This window comes from Macrotis lagotis, chromosome 1, assembly GCF_037893015.1.
Source record: "Macrotis lagotis isolate mMagLag1 chromosome 1, bilby.v1.9.chrom.fasta, whole genome shotgun sequence".
NCBI lineage: Eukaryota > Metazoa > Chordata > Mammalia > Peramelemorphia > Peramelidae > Macrotis > Macrotis lagotis.
The window spans coordinates 88,634,146-88,646,601 of NC_133658.1; the positions used below are offsets into that span (position 1 = coordinate 88,634,146).

Sequence of the window (12,456 nt, forward strand, 5' to 3'; positions counted from 1 at the left end):
CACAATGATTTTCCTAAAGCAGGAGACTGCTCATCCAATACATTCCAGCGCCGGGTCAGATACAGACTCGTTTGTCTGGCCCCCAAAGCCCTCGGGCCTGCTGCCTTCCCCAGCTCCGGAGGCCTTTCTTTTCCAAGAACAAGGCTCCTCTTCCTCGGGGCTGGAATCCCAATCCCAAGCCTGGGATGTGCCAGCTCATCGGGAACATTGCCCAGCCCTCTGGCTCCCGGGGCTCTTCCGATTGTGCCCTCTTTATACGGTATTTGTTTTTATTTTATTTTATTCCCCCCCCCATGACATGCAAACACAAGTTTTAACATTTAACAACATCTAACATTTTTTAAACTTTGGAGTTCCGGGTTCTCCCCGCCCCCCACGGCGGGGATAGGGCGCGCGCTCCAGTTGTGCGGCAGCCCCCCCCCCGAGGGCAAGGCCTCCGGCTCGACACCCACCAGAAGATGGCCGCGACGGGGCTTAAGTCTCGGGGTCCGCTCCCCTTTGGGTTAGAACCGAAGCTCCCGCTCGCTTTGGGGTGCGGGCGTCGGCCCGCCCCTCCCCCTCCCCCTCCCCGCCGGCGGCGCCAGCTCTCGGAGGAAGTCGGGCCGGGAGAGGGGAGGGGTTCCGGCTCTCACGCGGAGGCCCCGCCCCCGCCGGCCTCGGCTTCCGGGAAGGCGGGCACTCACCTCCGTGGCTGCCAGGCGGGCTGCCACCTCCCGCATGAGGAAGGGCTCCAGGCCGCGGCCCACAGTGCAGAAGTACCGAGCCCCCGCCCGAAGCGGCGACCGGGGCTCTGCCGGGGAGGGCGGCCTCTCCTCTTGGGCCGCGGCCGACATGGCTCCGCGCGGGAGCGAGGCGGGGGGGGAGGAGGGAGGAGGGCGCGACCCCGACGCTCCCGGATCACGTGGCTTCCTGCGCGCGCCGCAGAGGAGGAGGGAGGGGGAGGGGTGGACCACCCGCGGAGGGGAAGCCCCCACAGCACTGGTTTAATAATAAAATTAATCATAATGAACACATTTATTATAAAAAATACTCAAATAAATAATAAAATTTAATCATAGAATCAAGTACACATTCCATTGGGCCCCAGGGATACGAAGGCCCTTACCCTCAAGCCCTTGACCTTCTACTGGGGGGGGGCGGGGAGAGATAAAGTGAGCATGCGCCTAACCCAAAGTAGGCCTGGAATGGGCTAAAGAGAGTCAGTTTGGTAAAGAAGTACCTGGGAAGGACGAGGCCAAGCGGACGAGAGGTGCTGAGCTTGAGGCGGGAACAGGTGTGACCACAGCGGCTCCCCTAGGAGCTCAGGAGCGGGCAGCTGGGTGGTGCAGGGGATGGCGCACATGGCCGGGCTCAAACCCGGCCTCAGGCACTGAACGTCACCGAGCTGCGTGGCCTTGGGCAGGCCACCAAGCCCCACGGCCTTGCAGATAAAAAATAAAAGCGCTCAGGACAGAAACTAGAGAGCATAAAGGTCAATGAGGCTATCCTCCACCTCCAATTTTACAAAATGGAGGAACTGAGTCCCATAGATGTTAAAAGAAATGATGTTAAAAGAAAAAAAAGACACTCAAGTAGTAAGTGACGGCTTGGCTACAAATTCAATGTTAAAGGAAACCCAGAGTCACGGGTATGACAGCTTGGTTACAATTCAAATTGGCTGTCATGTGTATGTAATATATTTGTATTGTGTGTGTACTTTATAAAATGGAAGCAAGTTATATATGTGAACATCTATACCTACACATGCATGTGTCTATATAAATGAAAGTTATCTGTAATAAATGTAATAAAGGAAAGATCACTGTGATAGTACAGAAAGAAAGGAGAGAGTGGTACAGCACAGATGCCTTAGAAGAAGGATTGATGGTTGACCCAGCAAAGGAGACTGAGAAGTAGATATCACTGCAGAATCTCAGTGTTCTCTCTCTTCTGTAAGATAGAACAATACATTCTTTCCAAACTGCTTTTTATAGAGGATTCAGATTTTTCCAGGTATCTTCATTTTCCATCAGTTATTCTGCTTAGTTTCTACTACATTAGCATCATGTCTCCCCCACCCCCTAACCTTCTGCCCTTTTTAAAATACTTTTAATTTTTATTTATTTATACTTACATGATGTAATTTTTATTTATACTTACATATAATAAAGTATACTTACATATACTATATTTATATTATACATATAAATTATATGTAAATTTTATAATATAAAATATATATTTAAATAGATGAATATACATAAATGTATTGATATGAAATATAAATGTATAAAATATTTACTATAAAATAGTTATATAAATAATATATAATTTTTTCTTTTAGATTATTTTATATACAAAATATATTCTTTTATATATTATCTTCCCCATCAGTAAGATTCTGGAGGGCACAGACTGTTTTTCTTTTACATTTTTCTGTCCTCAATACTTTAAATATTAACTGCCTGGCACAGAGTAGGCACTTAATAACTCTGATTTTGAAAGGATGGTATCAGAGTATGAGGAGGAGGGATTGGTCAACAATATTGAAAACTACAGAAAAGATATGCAAGATGGAGACTTCATGGTATATTTAACAAGGATAAAGGTCACTATCAAGTTTAGAGAAAGCAAATTTTGTTACAATACGTATTCAAAGATTAGTTTTCAAAGGGATGAAGGGTTAAATAGATGATAAGAAAGTAAAGGACACGAGTATTTTAACAAGTATTTTAAGTGGAAAAAGGAGAGCTCTAGGACTTTTAGAATGGAGAACAAGGTCAGGGGAAGATTTTTGGGGGAGAAATTTATAAGGTTGTGGGGATCAAATGAAATAATATTTGTAAAGTGCTTAACACAGTGCCCTATGTAGCACATAGTTACCCCATTTTATTCATTTGTGTATTTTTGTCAGCTGGAAGGGAAAAGTCAGTAGAGAGGGAAAAATTCAGGATGAAAGAGAGGATGATTGATGGGTCAAGATTCCAAAGGAGACAGAGAAGAATTAGCCTTGGCAGAGAGAAAGGTTATTGATTCTCTGACACTACAGCAAAGAAAGAAAAGATCGAAGAAGATGTACAGAGGCTTTGAGGGGCATAGTAGAGATGAATGAGTCCACAATGTGTGGCCTGGATTTTCCTGCTTAAGTAGGATGTGAGATAAGCTGCTGAGAGAGAGGGAGGGGAGTTTGTTGAGGACCTAAAGACAGGAGAAGACTTAGAATGAGGCTAGACCCAGCTTTCCCTACTTTGCCGTGGAAGATCAATTTTAGTATTTAAGAGTTAAGTAATTTTTGTAACTTTATTATTATTATTTTAAACTTGTGTGTTTCCATGTTGAGTTAGCAGCAAAAGTTCTTTTAAAACCTAAAGAAGACCTATATGTTGATTTCAGGGAGCAAGCAAAGAAGGATTAAAAGAAAGCAAACAGCATCCCGTTACTCATAGAAGAAGTGGGAAGAATAATAATAGCTCATATTCCTTTGAGAGGTAGGAGGTATTGAGACCAGTACCTGGTCATGTGGCTGTCACTCAGCATCATTCTTCTTTTATGCAAACAATACCAAAGGGCACTGTGGGCTACCTGCCAAGTTCTCTGTGCCTCCTTCAGACTCTTTGAATAACTGAATGCCATTCAGCCCTCAGCTCTCCTCTCATGCGTAGTGTCGGCATTCTCTTATTAGTCTAGGTTTTGGTTCTGCATCATTTAATTGAACAGTGCGTCTAAAGCCTCCAATCTTCTTAGGAAAACTCCTTTTCATCTGGTCTATAATACACATCTTGGAAAATCATTAAAAAAATTTTTTTTGTTGCTATTGTTTCAGATATATGATTTCATCAGCATAAGGAGCTTCCAGGAGGAAACATAATTTACCAATAAGATTGTTAACTGTTGTGCAGCTTTCGGGCATTAGAGAATTTCTTGGAGTCCTCAAAAGATAGAAAACTTTCCCAGGCTCTCTCCTACTACCCTAATATAACAGAAGCAGAATTGAGATTCCATTTTGCTGGTTCTAGGGCCATTCTATTCACTTTGTCACATTGCTTATTAAGACAGTTTGTAACTTAATTAGAAGACTAGCAATAAATTAATGAAAAGGGTGTGTTTCCTCAGCCTGTAACAGCCAGTTCCTGTGCCAACTCCCTAGTAGTAGGAAGGACAAAATCCTGGAACTTTAGTCACATTCTTTCAGGCCTGAGAGGTCAAAGGTAATCAAACAAGCCTACCCTAGCCCCTATCTTCATCTCCAGTCTGGGGATTAAGCTTCATGGTAATACCTGATGAATTTAAGAGTTCTATGCTTCTCTCCTGACTTGGAAAAACACGGATTCCCATAAGCAGGATGCTATTTTTTTTCTTCTCTTTCCTCAGTTCTAGACCAGACCCTCTTGAAATCTTTTGCTTTCTCTATTCTACATATGGTGGTCACTATTATATCTTCAGCTATGATCAACCCTAGAGCTCAGTATGCTTCAGGTGCCACATTGACACTGCTTTGATCTGCAAAGAATAATTAACTTAGTTCTTTGAAGCTTGCAGAACAGTTTGCAAACCCTATCTCAGTTGATTCTCACAACAACCCTGAGAGGTAGATGCTATTATTCCCCACTTTACAGTTGAGGAGACTGAAGCAAACTGAGGTTAAGTGATTTGGCTAGAGTCACTCTTTCTAGGTAGGAGACAAGATGATGAATTCAGATCTTCCTGACTCCAAGACCAGCTCTGTATATACTGTGCCATTTCATTGCCTAGGCATACAAATCACTTTATATATATATATATATATATATATAGTATTTTATTTCATTTGTTCACAACAATCCTATGAGAGAGGTTGTATAAATCTGTTTTTCTCCATTTTACAGATGAGAAAATTGTGGAAGTCAGGTGACTTGTCACATTCTTGTAAAGTAGTTTTATTAGATAGAAATATAAGTGTGCAGAAATATGACCAACCAAGAGGAAGCAGTAAACTAAGCTAAGAGCATATGAAAGAAAAGAGATGGGAACAGTGAATACCCATGGCAACCAGTTTGGACTCAACAACCTGGATGTACAAGACCCCTACATATTCTGTGTTCTTGGTTATGAAACCTTCAAAATTTAGTGTCTCTGCCAACTTCAAGAAAGTCTTTATTTAAAAAAAGAAAAGCAACAAATCAAGCTCCCCCAAACATTCTGAGGTTGTGTTTTTTGGAGTGCTTTATTTTTGTTGCTTCTTTAAAATTTTTTTTTCCAATTCCAAGCAAAGATGATTTTCAACATTCATCCTTTTGCAAGTTTTTGAGTTCTACAATTTTCTACCATTCTACTTTTCCTTCTCCCCTCCCTATTGCAGCAAACAATCTGATACAGGTTATACATGTATAATGGTGTTTACCATATTACCACATTAGGCATATTGTGAAAGAAGAATTAGAGCTAAAGGGAAAAAGAGATCATAAGAAAGAAAAAAAACAGCATGAAAGTTTTAAAAAAGTCTGTGTATTATATTTTGCTCATTATTCAAACTTCATAGCTTTTTCTCTGGATGTGCATGGTATTGTCCATAACAAATCTCTCAGGATTGTCCTTGATCATTGAATTGCTGAAAGGAGCTAAGTCCACCATGGTTTATCACAATTTTGCTGTTAATGTGTTCAGTGTTTTTCTAGTTCTACTCACTTCACTCAATATCAGTTCATGCAAGTCTTTCCAGGCTTTTCTGAAGTCTGGTCACTCATGATTTCTTACAGAACAATAGTACTTCATAGTATTCATCTACTATAACTTATTCAGTGATTCCCCAAATGATGAGTATTGCCTCAATTTCCTGTTCTCTGCCACTACAAAAAGAACTTAAATATATATATTTTTGTACATGTGGGTCTTTCCTCCCCTTTTGGGATATAGACATAGGAGTGGTATTGTTGGCTCAAAGGGTATGACAGTTCTATTGTCTTTTGGGTATAGTTCCAAACTGATCATTTTCCTTTTTTTTTATTTTAGCCTAATAGGTGTGAGGAGGTACCTCAGAGCTATTTTAATATAAATTTCTCTGGTATGATCACTAATTATTTTTTCATATGACTATAGATAGCTGTAGTTTCTTTATCTCAAAATTGTCTGTTCATATCCTTTGCCCATTTATCAATTGGGGGATGATTTGTATTCTTATAAATTCAGTTCAATTATTTATTTTAGAAATGAGTCATTTATCAGAAAAACTAGTTGTGAAACTTGTTTCCTATCTTTCTGTATTCCTTCTAATTCTGGTTGAATTGGTTTTATTTGTGCAAATACTTTTTATTTCCCTCCATCCTATCTTCTCCCTTTTTGTACTTTTCTTTCTTCTTCCCCCTTATCCCTCCTCATCAATGTTTTGCTTCTGATTGCTGCCTGCCTCACATTGTCCTTTCCCTCCCACTTCCCTTTAGGGTAGCATAAATTTCTAAACCCAGTTGGGAATGTTTATCATTCCCTCCTTGAGCCAAATTAACATTCTTATTCCAGTACTTTTTTTTCATTTCTTTATTGTTTTATACCTGTCTTGTACCCCCATTCTCTGTCAAAGTGCATTCCTTTCAACTATCCTGATAGAAGTATAATTCTCAAAAGCCATAAGCATCATCACTATCATGATCAATTTTTATCCATACCCTCTGTTCAACACTCTCCATCTTTCCCAATAGAACTACAACCCTCATGAGCTAAAGTAAATCATTACACATGATCAATTTATACCTATACCCTCTGTCTAATTATGTTCCTTTCAACTGTCCTAAGAGAAAACCAATTCTCAAGAGTTATAGGTATTGTCTTTCCATTTAGTCCTATTGACCAATGTTTTTTTCTTAGTCTTTTTAACTAATTTTTTTCTTTCTGTTTACCTTTTTATGCATTTCTTGAATCTAGTATTGGATGATTAAATTTTCTGATCAGTTCAGGCTTTTCTATCAGATAAGTTTGAAAGTCCTCTATTTCATTAAAAATCCATCTTTTCCCTTGAAAGAATATGCTGAATTTTGTGTGGTAGTTGATTCTTGGTTGTAATCCATACTCCTTTGTCCTCCAGAATATCATATTGCAGGCACTCTGATCCTTTTATGTTGAAGTTGACAAGTCCTATGTGATCTTGACTGTGGTTCCTAGGTATTTAAATTGCTTCTTTTTGGCAACTTGCAGTATTTTCTCCTTTAGCTGGGAATTCTGGAATTTAGCTATATTACTCCTAGGAGTTTTTATTTGGGGATCTCTTTCTGGGATGATCAATGTATTCTTTTAAAAAAAAATTTCTTTGAGGCAATGGGGTTAAGTGACTCGCCCAAGGTCACACAGCTGGGAAACTTTTAAGTGTCTGACATCAAATTTGAACTCAGGTCCTACTGATTCCAGATGCTCTATCTACTGCTCCACCTGGCTGCCCCTCAGTGGATTCTTTCAAGGATGATTTTATCTTTTTGTTCAAACATATTAGGACACTTCTCCATGATAATTTCCCACATGATATTGTCCAGGCCCCTTTTCTGATAATAATTCATAAATTGTCTCTCCTGGATTTGTTTTCAGGTTGGTCGTTTTTCCTAAGAGGTACTTTATATTTTCTTCTTCTTTTGTTCAGCCTTTTTGTTTTGTTTGATGGAATCTTGGAGTATCCTGGAATCAATAGTTTCCATTTATCTAATTCTAATTTTTAGGGTTTTATTTTCTTCAGTTAGCTTTTGTGTCCCCTTTTCCAATTTTACTTTTAAAGAAGGTGATTTCTTTTTCCATTTGGCCAATTTTACTTTAAAGCTATTGTTTTCTTCAATCAATTTTTCATAATTCTCTTGTATGACTCTCATTTCTTTTCTCTATTTTCTTCTTCCTCTCTTTGGTTTTTAAAAATCCTTTTAAACCTATTCCAAGAGGTCTTTTTGGATTTGAGACCAATTCAAAAACCTCTTTGAGTCTTCAAATATAGCCTTTTTTGTCACTGCTTTTCTCTTCTGAGATGGCATTTTCATTATTCTAATCAGAATAGTAGCGTTTATGTTTAGTGTTTTATGTTTAGTTATTTACTGTGGTCATTTTGATGGTTTAACTCTGCTCTGGGAGCTCTTGGGAGCAGTCCCATACTTTTTGTACTGGGGTCAGAGGTCTGGTCCCTGGCTTACTACTTGTCTATGGCAATTCAGGAGCTAGTGGGCTGTTTCCCTGCATTAGGGTAGCCCAATTAAATTCTGGCAGTTTTTCCTGTGTTCTTGGACCATACCTCATCTGGTCAAGTGGAGAGAGCAGTAATGAATGGATCTGGAGTTAGGAATATTGTGTATTAAGATACTAGTTGTATGCTTAAAAATGGAAATAATACCAGGTTCTACTTCCCAAGTTGATCTAGGTAAGGATCAAATGTGATATTTGTAAAGTGTTTTGAAAAACTTCAAAGTGCCATATAAATTACTATTATTATTATTATTATTAATAGAAATTAATATATTTTCCTCCCTGTCGAATCCTAACCCTATTTATCTCCCCTTTGTGAATGTGCATTTTCTGCCTGTTGGTGATATCTATATAATTTTATATTAGACATGGCCAAGGCTAAGTTCCTAATGCAGAGTTAGGTACCTGATTAAGCTCATTCTCATTTTGATGAATGATTAATTGAATATTTCTTTAAACTGAAATTTCTACATTATGAGCAATTTATGTGCTTTTACTGTGTACTTAGTAAATTTATACTGCTGCTTTCAAAGAAAGACCTGTACAAGTGAGAGTTGTTGGATACAATATGTGCCAAGATGCAATATCATCAAAGCTTAGAGCCTCTTGAAATAAATGTAAAAGAAGCCCATGTTCTCAGAGGAGTCTTACTAACATGAATCCCAATCCTCTATTCATTTCACTTCCACCACACTGCTTCCTGAATAACGGAGTACTGCAGGGAGCCCAAACAAATGATGTGGCATTGTTAAGGACTGCTGGGCAACCAGAAAAGCAGACAAACAAATCCATCGTATGAACACAGCAGAACAAAGGAATTATACAGACTGTGAAATTAAGAATCAGAATTGCTCATTGCTCTTGACTGCCTTTACATAAGTATTACGACAGACAAGTGGCTCTGTTCAACCAATTTGTACCTCTAGCAGTCACAAGACCAAGTTTGAATACAAATTCAGTTCAGTGAATGCTTATGGAGTATCTCCTATATGCTAGACACTATAATGAGAAATTGTTAAAATAGATTCCCATTCTCAGTCCTCATTCTTCTTGAATTGTCTGTGACTTTTGAACAATATTGACCACTTTTTCTTCCTGGATACTGTCTCCTTTCTTAGCTTCCATGATATAGCCTACTTCTGCTTTTCTTCTATATGATTGACCATTTGTTCTTGGTCACTCTGGATTGTCATCCATGTGTCATTCCTGGATTTTGGATATTCCCCCTCTCCCCCATCTAGATTTTTCTCCTGGACTTTTTATTTTCTTTCTCTATATATTTTCTCTCTTCCTCTCTTTCTCTCTCTCTCTCTCTCTCTCTCTATATATATATATATATATATATATATATATATATATTCTCTTTCTATACATATATTCTCTCATCATCTCTCATGGATTCAATTATTATCACTATACAAAGAATTTCCAAATATATTTATATGTTCAATATATGTACAGCTGTATGTTAAATACATGCACACATGTATTGGTACATGTATATATACATGTTTATTGAATGTGTGTGTTTATTCCCAACACTCTCTCTGAGCTCCAGCCCCACATTACCAACTGTCCATTAGTAATCTCCATCTAGGTATCCTTCAATCATTCACAAACTCAATATGTCCAAAATAAATTTATTATCTTCCCTCCTAAGCACCATCTTCCAAATTTCCCTATTTCTATGGAGGACACCATCATCTTTCCAAGTCTGCTTCTTTAGAGTCATTGTTGATTCTTTACCTATTTTACCCCTTCCTCTTCAGATGACAATAGTTGCCAAGTTTTGTCAATTCTAACCATAACATTTCTTCTATCTGAACTTTCCCCCTCTGGATACATTGCTGCCAAATGAGTTCACCCTCATCTTGTTTAATTTATTGCCTTTCTATTCCCTACCCCTTTCAATCCAACATCCATACAATTATGAAAACTCATGTTTCTAAATTTTAAATTTGACCCAATTTAAAATGAATTACATTCATAAGATTCCTTTTCTGCCATGAACTGATGCTTAGGCACATATTTGCTGTCAACCCTGCTCAAGAATTCTTAGTACATGGGGCACCTAGGTGGTACAGTGGATAAAGCACTGGCCCTGGAGTCAGGAGTACCTAGGTTCAAATCTGGTCTCAGACACTTAATACCTAGCCGTGTGGCCTTGGGCAAGCTACTTAACCCCATTTGCCTTGCAAAAATCTAAAAAAAAAAAAAAAGAATTCTTAATACCAAAATGGAAATATGTTTTGGACATGTATAACCTATATCAAATTGTTTGCTTTCTTAATGAAAGGGAAAGGAAGATAGGAGTGGAAGAATTTGGAACTCAAAAATTTTAAGAACAAATATTAAAAATTTTTACATGTATTTGGGAAAAATAAAATATTTTAAAAAACACACCAGAAAAAAAATAAAATGTTAAGTACCTTCTTGTTGCTTCCAATTTAAAATATATTTTCATCAGCTTGGTATTTAAACTCTTTTCTATTTGGTTTCTGCCTTTTTTTTCCTAGACTTGTTTCATATTATTCCCTTTGTAAGCATTTCATTCTAGTCAGTAGCTTCCTTTTTGTTCCCTGAACTAAAGAATTCCAACTATGACATGTTTTCATGCCTTTGTATGGACTGACTCTTATATTTGCAGTGCATTTCAACCCCTCCTCTACCTCTTTAGAATCCTTAACTTAATTTGTGAATCATCCACCTTCTATAGGAAGCCTTTCCTCATTCTCATAGTTATTAATGTACCTACAAATTATCTTGCGCTTTTTCATCTGTGTTCTGTCATCTCGGTGGAACATAAGCTCATGAGGGTAGGGACATTTTTTTGTTTTCTCTTTTATCCTAGGCCTTAGCAGAGTCCCATTCATTTAGCAGGTGGTTAATATATATGCTGCTTGTAAGTGTTAGTATGTGATAGTTTCTGAGCTCAAGAGCTTTTCAGTCTTGTACTGTGGATAAGATACAAGGCAGAATAAAATAAGTGCCATGAGTCCCTGATTTAGTATAGAAAACATGAAGCTGGTTATCATAGGCACTTGGACACTCAGACTGCCCTATTTGTGGTTTGAGGATTGTGTTCATTCATCAGAAAGTATGATCTTTAATTTGGAAGAATGGGTTTTCCATTCTCATATTCTTCTGCTGAGTAACAAACCTCCATCCAAGTGTGCAAAATTTAAACAAGATTTTTATCAAATCTGCTTGGAGTCATCAAGACTCAGAACAGTTTGAAAGGCCACTTCTTAGCCATTTCACATTTTACCTCAATATTTACCTTTCTCCCTGTTGCACTGTGGTCCTGGTTCCCGAATTTCTTTTCGGAGGCCTTGGTGTACCTCTTCACTCTTAAATGCTTCCTCTACCAACAGCCACTGATTTTTCCATTGCCTCAGATTTCTAGACTTTTAAAATCTCACATGTCTTCATCAGTCCTAGACACATCCACCATGTGATGTTTGGTTTAAATTAGGAAAGAACAAACACAAACAGAAACAGCCTTGTGTTTATGTACCCTGTGTGAAAGCTAGGTAGGAGGTAGGGATGCTACCTCCCCTCCCTACCCAACTCTCAGGACAAACTCAGAGTAGCTCAAAAACTAATCAAGAGGAAAACAAAGAAACATGTATATACTGAATTTTGACTCAGTAACCAGTTTGGGAATTATTCATCATCTTGGATTAAAAGTTCCTAAGTCACAAAGGGTCCAAAATATGCTCAACCCAAGTTTCCAAATGGGTTGGAATGACAACTGAGCATTTTCCAAGGAAGATAAAGGTAGCCACTATAATGAAAAAGTACTTTGGACACTCAGGAAGAAGAGGACTCATTCTCCTTGTGGATAAGATATGATGTGATTTTTGGAAGGTAGACAGGGTTTCAACAAGTAGAGATGATATGGGAATGTGAAAAAAAGCATTCCATGGAAAGGTAATAGATGAGTATGATTGACACCTACAACATGAGACAGAAAAACTCTTCAGAGCCCAGTGAACTGACCCAAACAGCTGTGCAGATTCAAGATTTGGGGCACTGTTTTGCTGAAAGAGTTTATGTTGTCTCAAAGCCCCAGACACAGAAGATTAGAATAGCTCTGCAGACTTAGGGTCTCTGTTTTCACTAAAGGAACTTAACACAGTTTCGTTGGTTTAAAACTGTTGTCTAGGAGAAAAGTGACTTCATCCAGTAGAAAAGAGAATTCCAGAAGAATGACCGTATCTAAAAGATGAAGGTCTGACAGACTATTCCTATGGAGATCAAGGACATAAAGGTCTATAGTTCAGTCTTGCA

The 12,456-nt window shown here is 38.4% G+C and overlaps 1 protein-coding gene across 4 annotated transcripts in view; it reads right to left on the reverse strand.

Moving 5' to 3' along the window:
* The window catches only part of THUMPD2 (THUMP domain 2 tRNA and snRNA guanosine methyltransferase), a 40,322-nt gene extending 38,968 nt beyond the window's left edge, over positions 1–1,354 (reverse strand). For 2 of the 4 annotated variants that reach the window (XM_074204380.1, XM_074204399.1), the window contains exon 1: positions 684–854. In XM_074204380.1, coding sequence (XP_074060481.1) covers positions 684–833 — 150 coding nt within the window. In that variant the 5' untranslated portion in view covers positions 834–854. Of the gene's footprint in view, positions 1–452; positions 546–683; positions 855–1,219 lie in introns of those variants that run through there. The other 2 variants (XM_074204387.1, XM_074204392.1) reach the window with 2 other exon arrangements.
* Positions 1,355–12,456: the final 11,102 nt, after the last annotated feature.